Source organism: Bos indicus x Bos taurus, chromosome 23 (assembly GCF_003369695.1).
Source record: "Bos indicus x Bos taurus breed Angus x Brahman F1 hybrid chromosome 23, Bos_hybrid_MaternalHap_v2.0, whole genome shotgun sequence".
Taxonomy (NCBI): domain Eukaryota; kingdom Metazoa; phylum Chordata; class Mammalia; order Artiodactyla; family Bovidae; genus Bos; species Bos indicus x Bos taurus.
In genome coordinates, this window is record NC_040098.1 from 43,789,439 (window position 1) to 43,813,082 (window position 23,644).

At 41.8% G+C, this 23,644-nt stretch overlaps 1 protein-coding gene across 3 annotated transcripts in view; it reads right to left on the reverse strand.

The window, feature by feature from the left end:
- Positions 1-3,981: 3,981 nt before the first annotated feature.
- The window catches only part of RNF182 (ring finger protein 182), a 50,925-nt gene continuing 31,262 nt past the window's right edge, over positions 3,982-23,644 (reverse strand). For 2 of the 3 annotated variants that reach the window (XM_027524827.1, XM_027524826.1), the window contains exon 2: positions 3,982-7,330. In XM_027524827.1, the coding sequence (XP_027380628.1) occupies positions 6,362-7,111 (750 nt within the window). In that variant the 5' untranslated portion in view covers positions 7,112-7,330 and the 3' untranslated portion in view covers positions 3,982-6,361. Of the gene's footprint in view, positions 7,331-8,123; positions 8,163-23,644 lie in introns of those variants that run through there. The other variant, XM_027524828.1, reaches the window with a different exon arrangement.

Here is a 23,644-nt window from a genome sequence, read left to right on the forward strand (position 1 = left end):
GCTGGTGTCCTGGCTCTGTGTCACTCCACCCTCCACTGCAGGAACAGAAAAACCCCACAAAACTGTGATGTGCTGTTGTTCCCTTTCAACTAGTGATTACAGCTCGTTAAATTACGAGCTGTGAATCGTTTCATAATTTTAAAACCCTAAAGGAAAGTAATATGTGTGATGACAATATATTTAGCCATGGAAATACACAGTCCTAGCCAGAGTACCTTGAAAAAAAATCACATCAGATGGAAGCAGTGTCACCAACCAGTCCATCATACAGCTCAGGATAATCTCCATTGCTTAGTAATGGCAAATACTGTCCAAGAGGAAATAATCACCCGAGACAGCTGAATCCATTATTCTTTGAGAAGTCATAAATATAGTCAGAGGTCACAAAAATATTTTTAAATGGTACTTAAATGGACAATTACCAACTGGTGAGAGACTAATGTGGTTCTCTGTCAAGTCTTTTTCAAATTTCATAAAATGTAAAGGCTTGGTATGCATGCATGTGTGTGTGTGTGTGTGTGTGTGTGTGTGCACACATGAACGTGCAGGAGAAATGGCGGGGGCTGGGGGGGGGCAGTGTGGCTGTGAGGAACAGTATGTTCTCCCATGAATGGCATTACAGAAATCAGAGGTAATGGGAAAAAAGGAAAAGTGCAGGAGGTTTTGGCTCAGCATGTTACAAAAACAGATGTCCATTTATTGACTAATAATGTTATTTAGTATTAAAAAACAGCATTTCATAGCAGAAGTGTTGCTTTAATTCATTTTCCACATTAGACACTAAGCTTTCTTATCTATAGATATGAAACACCAAAGGGCTTAATTTATTCTAAACTACTCAGAAGGAATTTGAAACATTAAGCCAGCGCTCAGAATGACCTGACCCTAGTCCAGCACAAGTTTATTACCCAAGAGATAATTCATGCTTGGCTCAACCAAATTAGAACTGTATTGGCAAGAATCAGGGAAAGATACTAAGTTTAGGATTATATAGCATGCATTTTACCCACAAATAATACTTACTAGACATTTAAAAACATTACCTGTAGAGTATAGAATCTTTTATGTGAACCGATAAAAGCTCTGTAAGTGTTTCATCTACCACTCAAGGGGCTGAAAAATCTGAAGCCAGGAGTGACAGAGACAAAGTGCCAGAATGGTATCAAGGCTGGGCACACAGAGTGAACTTTATGAATGAACCCACCACCTAGAGGGGTTTTTATGAATGAACCCACCACCTAGAGGGGTTTTTATGAATGAACTCACCACCTAGAGGGGTTTTAGGAAGGAGAGGAATGGCCAGGAAAAAAAAACAAGAGGTTTTTGTATCTAACCGAACAAGATCATTTTGAGGAATAAATTGAGGAGTGAAACGGATTACTAGAATAACCAGAAAATGAGCTGTCTGAAATGAAGAGTTCAAGAAGAAGACCTGGTAAAGACTGAGGAAAGGGACTCAAGAAAAATCACAGGCATCACTCAGCCAAGATGGATTCCAGCAAGAAGGATTCTGGGAGAAGTTTTCTCTAGTAACCCAACCGCCGTGCACTGCACTGGCGTTTTGAGAGCGGAAAGTAGGCTAAAAGCCAGAGATTTGCCCAAGGTCACATGGGGCTGATCAGGGAACTGCAATCCTGTTCTTTCTCACATCCTGGTTCTAGATTACGTTCATGGTAGCCAGTTACTCCTCACTGCTCTGAGAACATCAGGTGAGATCAAAGGATGTTTGGGAAAGGATTCCCAAAGCCTGCAGCCCCGTTAGTTCCCACTTCTTAGAACCTTAGGCGAGTCTGCACATGAAATGTCCCACGCTTTTTCTTCCTCCCACTTACACAGTGTTGAGAAGCTACTATGAGTCCAGCACTGGGAATACGGAGATGAATAGAAAAGAATTGCCACCCACAAGTCCTCAAGAAGAGACAGAGAGGCACAAGGAGCAAACGCCATATGAAGGCAGAGACTGCGACTGGGATGATACGGCTACCAGCTAAGGAATCCCAACATTACCAGCAGCTGCCAGAAGCCAGGAGAGAGGCAGGGGGCCGATCCTCCTTGCACTTCTGAAAGGGAACAACTGTGACGACATCTTGATTTTGGATTTCTTGCCTTCAGCACTGTGAGAGAATAAACTTTTGTTCCTTAAAGCCAAAAACAGAAAAATCACACAAAGACTAAACATGATTTGAAAGATAACTAGAGAGCTGGTTAAGCAACTTAAGTAGAGAGTAAAGACATGTTTCAGATGGGTGGTTAAGAAACCCAAGTGGTATCATACATTGAAAGTCTGAGGTTAGAGTCAAGTGCATTATTTACAGGTTTAAAAAATGTTATTTCATGGGTGATTTGGGTCTCTTCTTCTATGAGCTCATAGAAAACACCTCAGGAGATAAAAGATTATTATACATTTCCGTTTCTCCCTTCAATAATCGGATGACTGTAAAGACACATTCCAACCTTAACGTCGACCAAAGCTTTAGACAGGCTTCCATGAATCTCTCTCCCGCACCAGACACCTGTCGAGAAGCACTGGACCAGCTTCTCTTGAAAACCTCCAGTGAGAGAGAAGTCAGTTCTCACTGGATTAGATTAGTGAGAAAAGTGAAATAATTGATTCAGGCAAGGATCCTCGCTGGATGCTAAGACCATCAGGTAAAATTTTTAGGGAAAATGGCCATCTGCATAGTACCAAAATTCACCACACAGATTATGTTGTGTTAATTGCACACAGGAAATGGTGAGACCTGGAGGTCACCCCCTCTTAACCGAGTGATGAGTCCGTGTTTCAAACGATGGGGCAACCTTCCACTCATGTCTCCTGATGGGATGCAACTCCAGGTACATGCCATCATCCTAAGACAAACTCTTGCCCCAAATCTGAATCCAATCACGCTTCCAAGCCTAACTCTCAGTTTACAGAAAGTAGAAGTGATAGAAGTTAAATATCACCATTTGTCTGACAGTCAGTCCAATCCAGAAGGTGGGGCATTGACAAGGTAACTGGCCTGCTTTTTTGAGTCAATGTCACAGGAAAACAAGGTGGGGGACTGTTCCAGAATAAAAGAGAATAAGATACACAACAACTGAGTGCAACGTGTGGAGCTTGATGGGATTCTGGTTTGTAATTTGTGTTTCAAATGATGAAAGGTATTTTGGGAACAAATAGAAAAATTTGAGGAGGCTGCGTATTAAATGATATTAGAAAAGTATTTTTAAGTGTTTTAGATACAATAATGATATTTTAGTCAAATTAAAGTATGTCCCTTATTCTTGAGGCTTCCCTGATAGCTCAGTTGGTAAAGAATCCACCTGCAATGCAGGAGACCCCGGTTCAATTCCTGGGTTGGGAAGATCTGCTGGAGAAGGGATAGGCTATCCACTCCAGTATTCTTGGGCTTCCACTGTGGCTCAACTGGTAAAGAATCCGCCCACAATGCAAGAGACCTGTGTTCCATCTCTGGGTTGGGAAGATCCCCTGGAGAAGGGAAAGGCTAACCCACCCCAGTATTCTGGCCTGGAGAATTCCATGGACTTTATATTCTTAGGGGAGAGAGAGCAAAAACAAATATAACAAAAGGTTGACTGTTGATGACTCTCAGTGGGTCTCTCAGCAGATAAGCATAAATTAACATTCTTAAGTTATGACAAGCACAGGTAACTGTTTCCCTTAATCTGATTCTTTCCTCATTTACGTAGAGATTCGAAAATGAATGAAGCCATGACTCTAGATTAACATATGGTGCCAATTTACTAAGTATCATAAGCATAAAACTGTGACATATTCCCAAATTACCATGACCTTGCCCAACACTGGTCATATTTAAATATCAGGTAAATTTTTTACACTTGTACTGATCACACAAGGTTAGTGAATTCCCAACCAAAATGGATTCTGTTTTGCTCAGCAGCTAGGCAGTCTGGAAAACAAATCAAGCACATTAAAACCAAAAAATTTTATTATAAAGACAATGTTTTTATTTCATCTTTCCTACTTTTGTCCTTTTCCTTAAAAAAAAAAAAAAGCACAAAGGTCTTTTATAATAGAGTAGATCAGCTTTGTCAGAAAGTTCTAGAATCTTTATTTGTATAATAAAGGCATTAGCTTAATCAATGTGTTTGAAAGCTCAAGTTTGCAATTATCTAATGTTAAAAGAAGTCCAAAATAATTGAATTTCAACCATCAGTCAGAAAAAAATCAAACGTCTAGCTTGGAAACAATAACAATTTAATGGACAAATAAAACATCACCACAATAAATAAAGGATTGAAGCACTGTCCTTTTTTCATCCAACATCATGAAAAGGTTTTTTGTTGTCATACATTTAAAACTGGTTAACACCAAATTAACTTACTGGCAACTGGGAAAAAAAAAGAAAAGAAACGAAGACTACCACATTACAGAGACACAAAGCGAGCACAGCGGGCCTGGCACAAATAGCAAAACGCACGGCGCCCACAACCAGAGCTCCCTAGAGCGCGCGCCCCCGATAACGCACCAGGCCATCTGACGTTACATTTCAGGCAAAGCAAGCCTTTTTTAAAAACCTCATAAACATATAAATCCAAACCACAAAACACCTCCTAAACATGACATTTACTCTAAGTACAAATGGATATTTGGAAATTGCATTCACAATGCCATCTAAACTAGATTTCGGGAAATTATAAGTATATAGCTATATTGGGGCTTAAATTCACTGGGCCACATCCCACACATACTTTCCCGTCATATTTACCCTGGGCATACATAGTCTCCAAGTTAACAGTTACAGAATTAAAAACTACTCTTCTAGAAAAGTATCGATTTTTCCTGAATAAACAGATTGGAACTGGTCCACTGTCTTTCACCCAACAAATGTTTCGTCACAAATACGTAAAGTAGCCTTAGTAATGCCCTTTTCTAAGAGTTATAAGTATTTAAACATTTATCATCAGTAATGAGTTTTAGGCTAAAAAACCTTTTTTTTTTTTTTGCCTACTTTCTGTGGGCATTCTATTCCCTCAAACCTAAAATCTGTTACCCAATTTCTTCTCGTAAATATATACATTCAATGTCCCCTACCTCACGAAAAGAAGTTCATTAACTCAAGTCATATAAGCTTATGCTTTTATTTGAAATAAACTGCATGAGAACTTGAATCCATTCTAAAAGGGACTTAACAGGGATGGCAATATGGGAGATTGCACTCTGCCCTTCCATTTTGTTATATACTCCCTTGAAGGGCATCAGCTTGACATCTCTCTTGCCCATCCTTTTGCCTGAGCTACTGCACATAAGCCTAAACCATTATATTTTGGTACAGCTCAAAAGAACACAGCAAAATACTTAGGTTCTCGGCACATCAAACCGTGAGCTGGAACAGCTCCTGAACTGGGCCTGGGTTTCCACTGCCACAATTTACACCAAATTGTTACAGGATTAAGTTAAGTGAGTCCATAGTAGAATTTAAAATGAAATGGGGAAAAAATAATCAAAATCCACATATAGTTATAGCAACTAATTTAAATGGAACCCCATCCAGGATAAAGGATGGTGCTGAATGAACAATGTGGTTTAAAAAAAAAAGAAGAAACTAAACTAAAATGCTTTAAGGAAAAGCTCAAATTGGATCTCCATGAACTGCTCTGACAGAATTTCAGAGAAAGCTGGAGAGCAGAAAATAAACATGGAGAAAAAAAAAAAAGGGTGTGTGTCCCAAACGAGTGGCCACATTCTGCTTTGAGGTTTACTGATGCCAATTTCCCGGCGTTTTAAGCTCTCTATAGTAATGTGACAAAACAGGCATATAGCTGAAACCACGCAAGAGGCCGGGTTCCTCTTGGCAAGTACCATGCATGGAGGCACCAGCATCTGAGCTGGAGAGGATCCAGGGAAGTGCCAACCGTGGGCCAGGGGCAGGGGTGTGCACTGTGCAAATGGGTGTGCCCTGGGGCTGCCCCCCTCCTGGGTCTACCCTCCATCCCAGGCTAAGATGATGAGAAGAGGCACCAGTTCATGCCTGACCGTCCACAAAGACTCCAGCCGCCACAGCACAACACGTCAGGCCCCGGGGTCCGTCTAGCAGCCCTGAGTGGCGGCTGCCCTGTCTCTGGGAAGACTCAGTAGCAAAGTGCTAGAAGGCTGAGCTGATCCCTGTCTCTTTTTTGCTAACACGTAAGTAGAAGTGAACATGTTACTTCCAGCATACAGGAAAACCACCGAGTCAATATCTGGATGGAAAACAGACCACAGACATATGCCCAGTGGCTCTGTTCACACCATGGGCGCCGATCACAGAGACTGTGATAGATAGAAAACAAAGGCTAAGTGACCTAACTTGACACGTGGCAAGAGGTGTCTGACTTCTCGGCGCGCCAGTCTCGCTTAAGAGGACGGTGCCAGACAGTCTAGGAATTCATGGCAGACACACTGGCAGAAGCCATACACCATCAGGATGACGAGGCTGGAGGGGACCAGGCTGACGAAGACGACCCCCAGTGTGACCTTCTTGGAGACCAGTAAGTAGATGCCCAAGGGCAGGGAGCTGAAGTACAGCAAGCCCAGCAACCACACCAGCACCCGGATGGACGTCTGAAAGACCAGGGACGTGCAGTTCCACATGGTCCAGTTGTGCGACACGGCGGTGGTCACCGAGTCGAAGCTGGAGGGCCGGTAGAACTCGACCACGGGCGTGGAGCTGAGCGAGGGCGAGCTCTCCCGCTGCACCTCCATGATGGTGATGACCAGGCAGTTGGAGGACGCGTGGGAAGGGCTGACCAGCGAGGCCAGCCGCTTGGGGGTCAGCAAGAGCTCGGTGGGGTTCTCGGGCAGGCACTTCTTGCCTTTGCCGCCGCCGCAGGTCAGGTTCAGCAGGATGTTGTTGTCGTCGGGCAGGCTGCTGACTTCGTCATCCGGTAGGCACGTCTCGAACCTGCAGAAAGGGCAGACGATGACGCCGTGCGGGGAGTCCCCGAAGTTGATGATCTTGCACAGGCATTTGGCACACACGCGGTGGCAGCACCCCAGCACCTTGGGCTTCCTCTGTTTCAGGTTGTACCGGTTGTAGCAGATCTTACACTCCAGCTCGTCTGAGACCTGAGACTCGGCTGCCTCCTCTGGCAGCTGACTGGCCATCCCGGGCTCTGTGCCTCCCGTCCTGAGCCGGACGGGCTGGACGGGTCCCGCAAAAGGAAGGCTTGGACGGCGCCTTCTCTCTGAATTATCACATCGTCCAAATCAGGCAGAGATGCACACAGGCAGGAAAAGGAGGGACAGAAATCGGCCGGGCATTTTCAGTTTCTGCGTATCGCTCTCTGTCTCAAACAGCATATTGACATAAGCCACGAGAGGGGTCTGCAAAGGAAAAGAGATTCTAATATGGTGAGCGGTTCGCTGAAAAGTGCTTTACGGAATTTTCTGAGCTTCCAGCGATTAGAAGTGGCAGACTTGAAAGGTTAAATCCCCAGCATCTTTTCACGCGTTTCTGCCTCCAGGATATAGGAAAGCATTATCTCCATGCTTAGCTTTTTTCAGTCCACAGATATGATAGTAAAGAAGGCATTAAGAATCTTAGCGGTGTGAAGTACACTGCAGAGCACTGTGTGTTCAGCTCAATAGAGAGATTTTTCTCTCTGAAATTGTACAAATTCAGCCTTTTTGAAGACAGAATGGGACACTTACCAGAAATAGATACATTTGCAGTTAAACTCCATTCAGTATAAATTAACTCTTTTAGAGGCCCATTGGTAATAAACTCCGATTGTCTAAATAACCCCAATAGTGCTTCAGAACACACTAAAGGAGGGAAAACTTAAGGATAGATGTTGAAAACGTGTTTTCAGAAAGTAATTTATACAGATGAGAGTGTATTTAAATACAGCAGACTATTCTTACCTTCCCAGTGTAAAGAAATCTGTTACAAGTGTCTTCCTTATTTGACTATTCAATTTCAAACTTTCTGTTTCAATACTAGTCTTGCAAACCATGGCTGTACACATATATTCACTCAAAGAAGAGTGAAGCATATGATACCTAAAATAAGCATTATATCCAAGTCAAGTCTAATTGCCAAGACAGAGAAGAAAACACAGAAATGGAGTTGTTCAGTCGTGTCTGACTCTTTGCGACCCCATGGACAGTCACCTACCAGTCTCTTCTGTCCGTGGGATTTTCCAGGCAAGAATACTGGAGTGAGCTGCCATTTCCTTCTCCAGGGGATCTTCCCAACCCAGGGATCGAACCCAGGTCTCCTGCATTGCAGGCAGGCACTTCAGCATCTGAGCCAAGAGTGTTTAAACACAGAACACACATGCAGTTATGTCTCAAAACATGAAGAATCATGCATGCATGGCTATCACAAAGTACTCAAACTCCAGCCACTTGCCTACTTTAGCTCATGTACTCTCTCTATGGTGAACAGAAAGCATGATGGTTGCTATTACTGCTGACTTTGGACAAATGGCTGAAGACTGATGTCACATAAACAGTCCATTCTCAATTATTAGGACTAAAAGAAGGGAGCAGCAATGTGAGAAATCTCCAAATAATTTTTAGCTTTAATATATGTGATTGGGGGGTGGTAGATTTGTCTTGGGCTTCCCAGGTGGCGATAGGGGAAAAGAATCTGCCTGCCAATGCAGGAGACTTGAGAGACATGGGTTCGATACCTGGGTCAGGAAGATCTCCTGGAGGAGGGCATGGCAACCCACTCCAGTGTTCTTGCCTGGAGAATCCCATGGACAGAGGAGACTGGTGGGCTATGATCCACAGGATCGCTAAGATCCACAACTGAGCAACTTAGCACACAGGCACGCGCAAAGATTTGTCTTAAGTTATATTTTGATTGGAAAAATATCAGAATGTATTTGAATTTCTGAGAAGACCCCCAAGGAAATAACAGCAGAGGGCGGTCATAAGAGTTCTGAGAAGTAGAATGCAACTATGCCAGCATTTTAAATTTGCCATGGACCCTACTGCCTTAACAGAGAAAAGCCAGTGTGCAGGTAAACTTGGATGGTTTTTGAAATCATGATTAACTGGTTTGTGAATATGTATTATGTTCCTTTTAAATTATGACCTTAGTTAATTTTAAACTGACTCAATATAGTACAAGAATGTATAGTGTAATGGCTAGCATGGTAAGATGTACTTTTGGTGGGAAAAGGAAGACAATCAATAAGTTAGGCTCTTACCTCTGGCATCAGCCAATAAGTATAGGTAGAGTTTTTTTAAATAGAGTTTACTATTGCAACCCACTCCAGTATTCTTGTCTGGAGAGCTCCATGGACAGAGGAGCCTGGTGGGCTACAGTCCATGGGGTCACGAAGAGTCGGACATGACTGAGCGACTTTCACATCACTTCACTTTACACTGTATATGAATGCATGTATTTCAAAACTGCTATTAAAGCTAATTTCTCTGTAACTACACTGACATGCAAAAAAGAATATATAGAACTTATTGCGATCATTTCACAATATATATGTAAGTGCCATCCGTTGGGATCCCATGGACTATATCCCGCCAGGCTCCTCTGTCCATGGGATTCTCCAGGCAAGAATACTGGAGTGGGTTGCCATGCCCTCCTCCAGGGGATCTTCCCAACCCAGGGATCAAACCCAGGTCTCCCACATTGCAGGCAGATTCTTTACCAGCTGAGCTACCAGGGAAGCCCCTATAATGCTATATGTAAATTGAATCTCAATAAAACTGAGGGAAATGAAAAAAATTTAAAGGCTGTGTGTGTGTATAAGAATACATTACATTGTCAACATCTGATAGTCAGCTGGTTACTTTAATACTTTCTGTACCCAAGCTTCCTACCATTAAAGGAGCAGCAGGAAAGTTCTATTAATATGTTGAGCCAGCACAATTTTTATTTCCTAATTCTGGGAACATAAGTTATTCACTGAGCCAATGTGTGTCTGAAAGTCGCTCAGTCAGGTCCAACTCTTTGTGACCCCATGGACTATACAGTCCATGCAATTCTGCAGGCCAGAATACTAGAGTGGGTAGCCATTTGCTTCTCCAGCGGATCTTCCTGACCCAGGAATCGAACCGGGGTCTCCTGAGTTGCAGGCGGATTCTTTACCAAGTGAGCTATCAGGGAAGCCTCACTGAGCCAATACTGAGCTATTATTTTCAATAAAGCTTACCTTTTTCACAGAACCACTCTTCATTCCTATGAACATGTTTAGAGTGTTATGATCATAACGTTCTAAAAATTCATACAGGGGCTTCTTGGTAATGTGCAAAAATAAAAATACTGAATGTTTAAATATCCAATCAAAAAAGTACCTACTTTATCTCTAAGGAGTTTTCTAGAAAACCCACTCTATTAGCTTGAAATACTTCATCAACTCCAGGCTCTGAAAGTGGCACTTCTGGGCAGGACTGGCTGACAGCCTTGAGCTCGGGTCACATCCCAGGAAATGCAGCCAGCACAAGGGCTTTCTTTCTGGAATGGCATAAACAGGGCAGTGTCTGTTCCTCTTGGGAGGATGGGGTACCAAGCTCTAGGATACTTAAATACTTCATGTGTCTCATTTTAATTCTAAGGTCCCCCTAAGTACTCAAGTAATAGCCTAAAATCTGTAACTTTATAGGGTTACAATTAGTGGGAGTTGTTAATGTGATCATCCAGAAGTTGGACACTGCAGCTCATTCCCACCCTGCATTCACTCCACAACTGTGGGCCTCAATTCAAATGCTGAATGAAAGAAACTAGACCCCGGAGAGCACACGGTGTATGACTCCATTTTTAGAAAGCTCAAAAAACAGGCAAAGGTAAGCCGTGGTAGGGATGCAAGTATAAGTGGTAAAACCAAGAAGCCAAGCCAGGAAGTGATTAGCATGAAAGTCAGGACAGCAGATACACCTGGGTGTGGGCTGAGAGGCTTGACACGGGCGGCGCCTGTGAGCGTCCCTGTCGTCCTACACCATCGGGCAGCACGTTTTTCTGTACTGGCGTTACTTTCGGAGTAAAAAGTGTTTTGTTTTGTTTTGTTTTTTAACTCCATGGCTAAATACATTTGCTACTTGGATAGCCCAGAGTTTTCTGTCCATGGATACTTTGGATCAACTTATTTTTTCCTCTGTGATCTGTAAGTTCATTCATTTTTTTTTCCCCCACAAAATTGAGATGCCAGTCATTTATTTATCACGTAAATATCCAAGCATCGCTATAAATCAATATTAAAAAGGATGGAGTCTTTAAAGTGAGCAAATCTGGAGCATTACTTGATGAGAAAAACTAAATGTATGTTTCACCAGACACGGCAAAGAATCCGGCATGCTAAACTGCCTCAAAAACAAATACGTGTGGTTACGTGAGGTGAGTGATGTCGTACCTCATCCTGTTAATCACTTTGCAGTACATCCGAGTATCAAATCATCACACTGTGAACTTTGAACTTACATAATATTGTGTACCAATTACATCTCAATAAAGCTGGAGGGAAAATAAATACAAAAGGTAGATTTTCTTTTCCTAGAAAAATATCTATTCAAATATCTGAAGCTGATATTCCTCATTAGCCACTTAAGTCTTTAATCCTTTTATAGATTATCTAGTGTAAGTATATACAAAGAGATAATCACCTACTATAATTCTTATAAATTAACTTGAGCTTTTAGACAAAGGACTAAATATTTTCATTGCCCTAAATGTGTTAAGGTCCATATAGTTAAAGCTGCGGTTTTTCCAGTAGTTATGTACGGATGTGAAATTTGGACCATAAAGAAGGTTGAGAGCCAAAGAACTGATGCCTTCGAACTGTGGTGCTGGAGAAGACTCTTGAGAGTCCCTTGCACAGCAAGGAGATATAACCAGTCAATCCTAAAGGAAATCAATTCTGAATATTCACGGGAAGGACTAATACTGAAGCTGGAGCTCCAATGCTCTTGCCACCTGATGCAAAGAGCCGACTCATTGGAAAAGACCCTGATGCTGGGAAATATTGAAGGCAGAAAGAGAAAGGGATGACAGAAGATAAGATGGTTGGATGGCATCATCAATTTAATGGACATGAGTTTGAGCAAACTCTGGGACATAGTGAAGGACAGGGAAGCCTGGCATGCTGCAGTCCGTGGGGTCACAAAGATCAGACACAACTGAGCGACTGAACAAAAAGTGTGTGGTGGTTACTACTTGACTCAAACCCACTGTCTCCACTACTCAAGTCTTTGCTATTAAAGATGCAAACTTGGCTTGTATTTCGAACCAAAGTCCCTCCAGGGGACATCTGTTGTCCACCCACCCAGGATCTTTTTTTTTTCCTTTAGACCACACTGCTCCTTCCCACCTGCCACGGCTTCTTTGGGGAAGCCTTCCCCTCACTCAGATTCTGTGATGTGGACAATGCCACACTGCCTCCCTTCTCTCCCAAGCTGGGATCCGTGACCCCGGCCTGCCTCACCCCAGGACTCCACAAACCCCGTGCTCACAGGGCCCACAGTCTAGGTGGGGATGCAATTCAAACCAGCCCTGTCACAGCACCTCCTGAGCCTTTTTCAATGTAAAGCTTGGAGGAAAGAAGAAACGTACTGAAGGCCAGGGAAGGGAGGACAGACCAAAAATAAATGTACCGGGGAACTGTCATGCCATCAAGAGGGAGAGAAGCAGAAGATGGGCCAAAAAGAGAGAGAGAGAGAGAGAAGTAAAGGAAGGCAGAGATGCAGGTAAAAACAAAAGACTTTTCCTGAAAGCTGAACTGAGCTTCTGAACCTAATCTTGTGTGAGGCGCACGTGAGTCAGTAAATCCCCATTTTTGCTCATGTTAGATTTTTTGGTAGGATTTCTGCTACTCACAACACAAAGAGCCAGGATATAATTACCATGCTGCATTTAACTTAGAGAATTTACTGTGTATTTATATCTAGGCTTCTGCTTAGTACTACAGAAATTATAAATAAATAATTGAGTAAAACAAGCCAAAGCCAATAGGAATTCTTTAAAAGTTTCATTTGCACATGTGTGTACATGTGCACGCCTGCATGCACACACACACACAAATTTATATACAAAAGCATACAAACATTATCGCCTGTGTGTGTGTGCTCAGTAGTATCCGATTCCTTGAGACCCTATGGGTTGTAGCCCGCCATGCCCTCTGTCCATGGGATTCTCCAGGCAAGAATACTAAAGTGGGTTGCCATTTCTTCCTCCAGGGGATCTTCCCACCCAGGGATTGAACCCATGTCTCCTGTGTCTCCTGTGTTGGCAGGCAGGCCCTTTACAACTGAGCCACTTGGGAAGCCCCCAAAGGCATCATTTTCAGTTCAGTTTCAGCTCAGTCGTGTCAGACTCTTTGCGACCCCATGAACTGCAGCACGCCAGGCCTCCCTGTCCATCACCAACTTCTGGAGTCCACACAAACCCATGCCCATCGAGTCAGTGCTGCCATCCAACCATCTCATCCTCTGTTGTCCCCTTCTCCTCCTGTCTTCAATCTTTCCCAGCATCAGGGTCTTTTCCAAGGAGTCAGCTCTTCGCATCAGGTGGCCAAAGTACTGGAGTTTCAGCTTCAACATCAGTCCTTCCAATGGACACCCAGGACTGATCACCTTTAGGATGGACTGGTTGGATCTCCTTGCAGTCCAAGGGACTCTCAAGAGTCTTCTCCAACACCATAGTTCAAAAGCATCAATTCTTCGGCGCTCAGCTTTCTTCACAGTCCAACTCTCACATCCATACATGACCACTGGAAAAACCACAGCCTTGACTAGACGGACCTTTGTTGGAAAAGTCATCATACATATTGTTTATTTATTAGTGGTCTCTCTATGTGTTCCCTTTTTATTTGGTTAATTTCTCCTCTTCACTTCCCTTCACTGGTATCAGCCTGAAAGGCACTCCCTTCCCTCCAATAACCCATATTAACTACCTGCTATGTTTTCTTCCAGGAGAAGGTGATGGCACCCCACTCCAGTACTCTTGCCTGGAAAATCCCATGGATGGAGGAGCCTGGTGGGCTGCAGTCCATGGGGTCGCAAAGAGTCTGACACTGCTGAGCGACTTCACTTTCACTTTTCACTTTCATGCATTGGAGAAGGAAATGGCAACCCACTCCAGTATTCTTGCCTGGAGGATCCCAGGGACAGTGGAGCCTGGTGGGCTGCCATCTATGGGGTTGCAGAGTCGGACATGACTGAAGCAACTTAGCAGCAGCATGTTTTCTTCCATATATATTCCAACATGCATATTATCTATCCATGTACATATAATTGGAAAGACACTATAAGCACAGTTTTTCCCATTATTTTTCCTAACTATTACACTATATCCAGTTTTCTGCATCTTGTTTTTCCCACTAAATAAAGACTCACTTTTAAAATCTCTCAATTCAACCAATACAGCCCCAAATTCCTTTTTAACGGCTGTATAACATTTCACCATTGGGATGAATGTAATATAGCCCACCATTCCTCCCCTGATAAGCATTCATGTATCTCCATTTTATCCTCCACACTAACATTACTGTAGAACACAATCTTGGGATACACACCCATGCATACAGTGTTTCATTTTTTTAAGAGAACAAGGAGTGGAATTCCTGGGTCAAACAGATGTTACTCCGCACACATGCTGCTGGATTGTCTTCTAAAAAGACTGTCACACAGACTTCAAAACTCAGTAATGTGAGAGCTCTTCTCCCCTAACAGCAATAGATGATATTGATGTAATTTTTGCCAGCCTGAGGGGTGATATGTCATGATTTGAGCGAGACTGTCTTCTCATTTGTTGGCCTCCAGGATTTGTTCTCTGAATTCTGTCTTCACGTTACTGTTGTTTAGTCGCAAAGTTGGGTCTGACTCTTTTGCAGCCCCAGGGACTGTAACCCACCAGGATCCTCTGTCCACGGGGATTTCCCAGGTAAGAATACTGGAATGGGTTGTCATTTCCTTCTCCAGGGGATCTTCCCGGCCCAGGGATGGAACCAGTGTCTCCTGCATTCCAGGCAGATTCTTATCTGCTAAGCCAAGTCTAATTTGTTGGCCTTCTGCATCTGCTTGACATGTATTAAAATCTCATGCGTTCCGAGATCTATTTCCGATGTTCTACTATATTGCATTGATCTATTTGTTTAGCCATCTGTCTCGACCATAGTAACTTGAGTATCATGGCTTTTTAGTATGTTTTGATACCTGGTAAGTTATGTCTCCTTGAGGAAGTCTCCTTTATTAATTCATTCAACTATTTATTAAGTGTCTTGTATGTTCCAGACACAATTGTAGGTGCTGACGATTCAACCGCGAGCAAAATCCCTTCTCTCCTGAGCTTACATTTCAGTGGTCTGGAGGGAGGCAATGGAGGAATTATTTTCTTGGCTATTAGTGGCACTTAACCTTCTGTTATAAATTTTCAGATCATTTTATCAAATTGGAAAAAAAAACCTGTTGGGATTGGAATCGCATCAAATGTATAAATATTAAGACTTCCAAGCAATTATCCTCCAATAAAAAATATACTAAGACTTCCAATCCAAGAACATGGTCTCTCACTTGTTCACAATCTTGATCTGTGTTCTTCAATATATTTTCATTTTCTCCATGTTTCATGCCTTTTAAAATTATTCTTTAGTATTTTTAGGGTTTTGCTACTATTCTAATTTGTCCTTACTCTTCATTTATAAGGGACTGTTGCTATTTTGGGGCAAGAAGGAGGCTTTGATTTTATTTATTTTAAATTTAGCCACTTACCAAATTCTCTTATGTTTACAGGATTTACTGGGGGTGTCTTGGATTTGCAAGGTATACATTGATATCACTAGGGGGAAAAGATAGTTTTAGCTTGTCTTTTCTAGTATTTATTCCAGTTATTTCATTTTTCTTGTTTTAATGAACTTACCACAAACTCTAAGACAAAGTTAACAATTCCCACTAGAATGTAAGCTCCATGAATCACAGCCTTTTCTCTTTTTTATTCATTCCTGAGAATACAGACCAATATCCTGACCCAAAGGAGATGCTGGAAAAAACATTTGTTAAATAAATAAGTGATAGAAAGGTTTAGTTACTTAATAACTAAGTATTAGTAACACTACTGTAAATTTTGTGTTTTGCTGTTTAGGATGACACTGTTTATTTTGGTAAATGGTCCACTGTACTAGGGCTTATACACCAGGGCTTCCCTGGTGGCTCAAAGGGTAAAGAATACACGTGCAGTGAGGGAGACCTGGCTTCGATCCCTGGGTTGGGAACGTCCCCTGGAGGAGGGCATGGCAACCCACTCCAGTACTCTTGCCTGGAGAATCCCCATAGACAGAGGAGCCTGGCAGGCTGCAGTCACGGGACTACAGAGTCGGATTCGACTCATGTAGTTTCTTTCCATTCTTCCTGTTTCTGATTTATATTTTTTTACTGTGTCTACACATTTTATTAAACACTTTTCAGCATCTCCTGATATGACCATATGATTTTCTAGCCCTAATTTGATCCAGTGAAGGATTTCACTGATAAGATTTCCACTCTTCTGTTCTTGGGATAAACCCTACTCAAATGGTAAAGAATCCACCTGCAATGCAGGGGACCTGGGTTCAGTTCCTGGGTTGGGAAGATCCCCTAGAGGAGGGCATGGCAACCCGATCCAGTATTCTTGCCTGGAGAACTCCATGGACAGACGAGCCTGGTGGGCTATAATCCATGGCGTCTCAAAGAGTCAGACATGACTGAGCGACTAAACATTCACACACATAAATCTCATCTATAACTTCATATGATCCCATTGCCTTTTTAAAAATAATTTTTATTTATTTTTTGGTTTTGATCACACTGGGTATTCATTGCTGCAAGCAGGTTTTCTCGAGTTGCAGAGCACAGGCTTCTCACTGTGGTGGCTTCTCTCGTTGTGGAGCAAGGCACTGGGGCACTCGGGCTTCAGTAGTTGCTGCCCAGGGGCTCATTAGCTGTGGTTCGCGGGCCCTAGGGGGCACAGGCTTCAGCAGTTGTGGCGCATGGGCTCGGTTGCCCGTGGCATGTAGGATCTTCCCCAATCAGGGACCAAATCCGTGTCCCCTGCATTAGCAGACCGTCTCTCACTCATTATACCATGAGGGAAGTCCCACCACGGCCTTTTTAAAGGGAAGATCTTTAATCACTTTTCCAATGTCTTTTATGGTATTTATTGTCTTACTCAAATTTTCTACTTTTTCCTGAGTCAAGTTTAGACATTTATATTTGGCAAGGAAATAAGCCATTTCAGGTTTCTGAAACTTTATTGTCCTGGAGCTGAATGAAGTTACCTTTTTTAATCTTTGTTTTTATTTATGTATTGGTTTGCACTGGGTCTTAGGTGCAGCACGCCGGATCCTTTATTTCTGTTGTGGCATGCAGCGGGATCCTTGCTTGCAGCCTGGGGGATCTCGTTCCCTGACCAGGGATGAATCCTGGGCCCCCGGCATTAGGAGCACAGAGTCCTAGCCACTGGACCACCAGGGAGGTCTCAAATGCAGTTGTGTTTGTTATCTTCTTTGAATTGCTCCTGTAGCTCTGATTATATCCTTTTTCTCATTTCTAGTCTGTAAATTTTTCACTCTCTATTCATTTCCTAATCAGACACAAATCTTTATGTCTTATCTTACTGTTTCAAAGAACCAGCTGTTTACAGCTGGATCCCAGGGACAGAGGAGCCTCATGGGCTCTACAGTCCATAGCGTAGGACACGACTGAGGCAATTCAGCACATGTAAATTTAGCATACGTATTTATCCTTTCTATTATTTTTTATTTCACTAACTTCAGCTTTTGCTATTGTCTCCTTCTGATTACTTTAGTTTGTTTTGTCATTCTTCTTTCTCATTTCATGATGAGGTACACTTTGTCTCTATTCTTAAATAATGAACACATCCCAAGGCTGTAAACTTCCACTGCCTATAGCTTTCATTCTACCTCACAGCTTTTAGAATAAATCATGCCCCCTTTATTGATTTCTAGATATCGTGTAAATTGACTTTTGCCTCTTCTTTTGATACAAAGGCCATAAAGAGTGATTTTAAATTTCCAAGTAAAGTTTCTTTTTTATTACCTTCTCTTGTTCATTTCTAATCTTACTGGATTATGATCAGAGAATGAGATCTGTAAAAATCTCTTTTCCTTTGGCTTTGTTAAGGTCTTCTTTGTGGTCAAGTATATAATCAAGGTTTGTAAGTAAACCAGAAAAGAAATATTCTGTATTCAAAGGATGTAAGGTTCTTGCATATCTGTTAAATCTAACTTTTTTACTTATTCAATTTCTCCATCTTAGAGGTCTGCATGAACTTAAGATGGGTTGAGACAAACGAGAAAGGCTTACTAAAGTGTCTCATCGTAACTGCATTTCTAATCCTCTGCTTTACAGATTTAATGGCTATGTTCTTTATATATACAGGCTTATGTATCTTCTTCATAAACTGTGCTTTTTAAGAATCATTATATAATCTCTTTCCTTATCCTAAGTATGCCTTTATCTTAAATATAACTTAAATACTAAACCTAATATTACTAGTTCTTCTGACTCTCTGTATTGACCTGGGATCTTTGTCTACCGTTTTTTTTTTTTTGTTTTGTTTTTTCAACTTCCATTACTTTGTTTCAAATGTTTCTTAAAAATACCATATAGCTGGGTTTTGCTTTTGAATTTAGTCTAATAGTATCAAATTTTTAATGGGAAAATTCAGTTCATTCACATTTAATGTAAAGACTATTTGAACTTACTCTTTCCTTTCCACTTCAATTAAATGGTTAATTTAGAAATTAAAAAAAAAAATTCCTCTGCTATTATCTCTGCTCACCTTGAAGTATTTCTGATTAACTTTTGTTTAGATGCTTTTCACTTGATACTCTTCTTAAGTACTTTTGTTAGAAAATGGGTGATGACATCTCTGAATTTTTACGTAACAGTAAATTTATTTTACCCTAACAGAGAGATGGTAGCTTGACTGTGTATGCGATTTTCACTTTTGTCTCCATGGTCTATGGAAGGGACTCCACTATCTCTAGTTTCTGGGGTCATCAGTGAGAAATGTGTTGCTAGTCTGCTGCTGCTGCTGCTGCTGCTGCTGCTAAGTCGCATCAGTCGTGTCCGACTCTGTGCGACCCCATAGATGGCAGCCCACCAGGCTCCGCCGTCTCTGGGATTCTCCAGGCCAGAACACTGGAGTGGGTTGCCATTTCCTTCTCCAATGCAAGAAAGTGAAAAGTGAAAGTGAAGTCGCTCAGTCGTGTCCGACTCTTTTCGACCCCATGGACTGTAGCCCACCAGGCTCCTCCGTCCATGGGATTTTCCAGGCAAGAATACTGGAGTGGGGTGCTATTGCCTTCTCTGATAATCCTTAAATGGTAGGTAATTCATTCTCTCTTTCTGGAAGCTTTTAAGGTTTTGCTTTGTATTCTTAAAGAGTTCGAGAACTTTTCCTGTATTACAGAGAATTTAGAAATCTTGCCTGGAACTTGATGAGACATTTGAATGTACAGACACAAGTCTTGATTTTCAAGCTCAGAAAATTTATTTCTTATATTTATTTAATTATTGCCTTTCCTCCATCTGTCCTTTTCCTCCCTCTGGCTCTCCTGTTACTCACATGTTATATTTCCTAGATCCATTTTCTCTTGTGATTTGGATCCCTTTCTTTATATTTTTGTTCTATGCTTTCAGCTTCTTCCACTTGAGAGACCTGGCTCTTCATTCAAGTCTCCAGGAAGACTGTCATCTCCTTCAATTCATTTACTGAAATGTTTGATGGGAAAATCATGCTTTTCCTCTCTAGGAAGTCTTCTTAGGCTGCATTTAAATCTCCTTATGTGCTCTTACTATATTTTGTCAGGTCGGCGTCTGTCTCCAGCTGCCACTCTACCGCATTAACCATGTGTTCATGGAACCATTATTTCTGTTATATCCCTGGGGATCTGGCTGGGAACGGGAGGACCCACGTGACTACACTTCCATGAGGGGACACAAAGGTCTCTACTCTGTGACCTCGCAGAGTGACAGCAGGCAGCCACCATTTATCATCATCCTACCTAAAAGACTTCCTTGAATACTTTGAAGCTGCCTAAGAGATCCTTGCAATTTTTGTTTGTGTTAGAAAGTTCTTGGTCAAAAGAAAGTCCCCTGTACCTTCCTCTATATATAAACTTTTATAATTTTTACTATAATTACTTCTGTTAATTAAGAGACTTTCTCTAAGAAACTGAAAAATTTTAGAAACATACATAACCTTCATAATAATGAAGGGCACCATCATTCCTATTTAATAGACATATGCTGTGCTGTGCTAAGTTGCTTCTGTCGTGTCAGACTCTTTGCGACCCCACGGACTGTAGCCCCCCAGGCTCCTCTGTCCATGGGGATTTTCCAGGCAAGAATACTCAAGTGGGTTGCCATGCCTTTCTCCAGGGGATCTTCCCGACCCAGGGATCAAACCCTTGGCTCTTGTGTCTCCTGTTTTGGCAGGTGGGTTCTTTACTACTAGCACCACCTGGGGAGCCCTAAAGGATATGTAAATGGACACAAAAGATAAGCATTTTTTCTAAGATCACATAAGAAATAAGAACAAAGGGAGCTCAAAAAATAAGCCATCAAATGTGATGCTATTTTGTCGCCTGTCCAGGGCTCTGTCCTCTGCCTCACTCCAGTGTCCATATAAATTATCTTTATATGTCTCAGGGTGAATTTAGTTTCTTCCAATATTTCTCATACTGGTTTCATTTAGCCTGAATCATGCTCACGGAGTCCATCAACCATTTTAATTTGGCATTAACAGGACAGGTTATATTTTTTCCCCTTATGAAACAGCAACACTGCCAAGTCTCAATTCTCATTTCCTGGATCCTCCTCCAATCCTGGAAAATAAACAGTATTAACATTGCTTCCTACATGGGTAGACAGTATATTTTAAAGGGTTCTCTAACCAAAAAACTGATCCAGATTGAGCAGCAGTCACTTACATTACCTATGGTTCCTGTTTTTAGAGATGGTGCTAAAGACTTGCTTCTATCTTTAATTTCTTTTTGTGCAAAACTGGAACATCATTATTCAAACATTTTCGGTTTTTGATCATCAGTTTTTATGACATCTTAAATTCTTGACTGATAGCTCTAACCCACCCCCCACCCAAAAAGTGAAAAACAATATGAGAGATGCCAGCACTTGCAGCACCATCCTTCTTTGTGAATAACCAAGGCAGGACACTGATGTTAAGCTCAGCTACTAAAAATGACACATACTGGCCATATAATGCTAAATCGCATTCACAAATCCCTACACTCCAAATCTTAGTATTATGGCCCTTGAGTCTCAAAGTAAACTTATACCATATATGTGGCATCTACCTTCAAGAATGTCCAGTCTTTCCATCCAGAGATTCATTAAGTTAGCTTCCAGTTAGAGTCTGAAAAACTCACATTACTGTTAATAATTACAAATTGCCAATAATATGCTGATTTCAGTCCCAGTGATCATAGCGCCCCCTTAGGGAACATTAACAACATTTAAGCTTTTGTATAGCATGATAAGCTCAGATTGGTGGGGGTGGGGCGGTTGCTGTGCCTTTTCATTAAGAACAATCCTTCTTGCTATTAAAAAAAGGCTCTAACTTAGAAAACTCTGGAAGAAGAGGCTCAGTAGATGCCGAACGCTCATTCTTGAAGGATCACCAGCCGACTCTAAAACGAATTTAACCTCCAACACCAATAACCCTTAGTGGTTGCTTGGCAGCCTTCTGAGCACTTCCAGAAAACTTCCGTCAAAGACAGAAACTCTTACTTTACCCCTCCTCCACAACCAGGCAATTTAATTTGATGGGGAATCATAATCTATTTATTAGAATACAGCAGAATTAATGACCGAGCGCTCCAGGCTTTAACTGCTGGATGAGAGGCCACTGTTTATACAGATGGAGGAGGGATTTAACGATTCATCATTTGCCAACTCTCTTAAACCAGTGTGTATGTCCAGCAATGACGGAGAAAAGTCAGGTTCTCCTCACCCTACGTATATCCACACCTGCAATCTCAGCACTTGTGGGGAGTCAGAGGCATGGCCATCACTTGAAGGCAGTCTGAAATGAGTCAGGAGACCCAGATGTGGGGCTCAGCTCTGACACTGACAGGCTATCTGATCTTGGACTAAGAAGGAACACCTGTCTCAGCAGTTGTTGTAAGGATTCAATGAAATCATATGGGTAGAAATATTTTACATAAGTAAATACTATACGGATGCTGTCAGAAATTTATAAATAATGTATCCACTGATATTTTTAAGTACTTCGGCATTCTAAACCGGTAGCAGTTATAAGAATATGCACTGAACCAAGCAACCCAGGTTTTCTATCTATAGACAGAACTCACAGCAAGTAAAACGTTATCTACCAAACTTACAGGATTCTAATAATCTCCACGACCTGATGAGTTGAAAGGGAAATTTTATTTTATTTTTTTTCATGAGTATTCTGTCTGTATAGGACATGAACAGATGTCTTATTAAGTCTTATTAAGTTTTGGCTTCCCTGGTGGCTCAGATGGTAAAGAATCTTCCTGCAATGTGAGAGACCCAGGCTTGATCCCTAAGTCAGGAAGATCCCCTGGAGAAGGGAATGGCAATCACTCCAGTATTCTTGCCTAGAGAATTCCATGGACAGAGGAGCCTGGTGGGCTACAGTCCACAGGTCACAAAGAGTCAGACATGACTGAGCGACTACACTTTCTTTCATTCTTTCTTTTATAAGTTTGGATTGCTTATCTGGTATCTTACTTTACTTGGAAGAAGCAAAAGTAGAATATAAGAAGATCAAGTGTTAACAGGAATATAGGCTACAAATTACATTGTTAAAAGTGACTGAATCCTTTCCCATTAGACAAACCTCTTTGCTATTAATCCTTCCCCATAATTTCCCTTGGCCAAATTGAATAAAAGTCTCTAACTATATCAAGAAAGAATAACATGATCAAAGAGACTAACGTAGGTGCTTTGCAACATTTCTACAACTTCAAACTTAGGTAGAAATAAGTTAATTATTTTAATGCTGATTTCAAATAAAACTAATACCACACATACACACATACTCAAATGCTCCTTCTCCCAAACGAATGTAACTGCCTTTCTTTTGGAAAACAGAGGAAACATACCTACTGGTCAAAAAAACTACACAATCATACGCCCGAAATCATAGCTGAAAATCAAAGACTTTCAAAACATTTTAATCAATATATTAGTAATTGATAGGAAAGCCATCTTCAATTCCTACAGAAAATACTTAAAAGAGCAGTAGTTGGATTTTAATTCCGATAGACACATGATGTAGCCCTCTTTTCATACCACCTCTTTCATTTAATTATTCAACAAGTATTTACCCAATGCCTATGATGCGTCAAGCTATGTGCTAGACGTTGAGGATACAAAATCAAGTAAGATGAGATTTCTGAAGGCAGAAGTCGACTATAAAGGTAATAAATGGATCCTTCTCTGCCTTCATCTCGTTTCACCTCTCTAGAGTTTTCCACCCACTGCCCACGGCCTTCCTCCCCAAACCCTCTCTGCTCATCCCTGCCAGGATGCCACATTTCCCCAGTTCTCTTCGGGACCACTCGTTCTCTGCCAGCTCCTCCTCTACCACGTCTCTGAAGGTTGGGGCACCCGAGCACTTGGTCTGGAGCCACTGATCATCGCATCTGCTCCCACAGTTTTAAGTGCCAC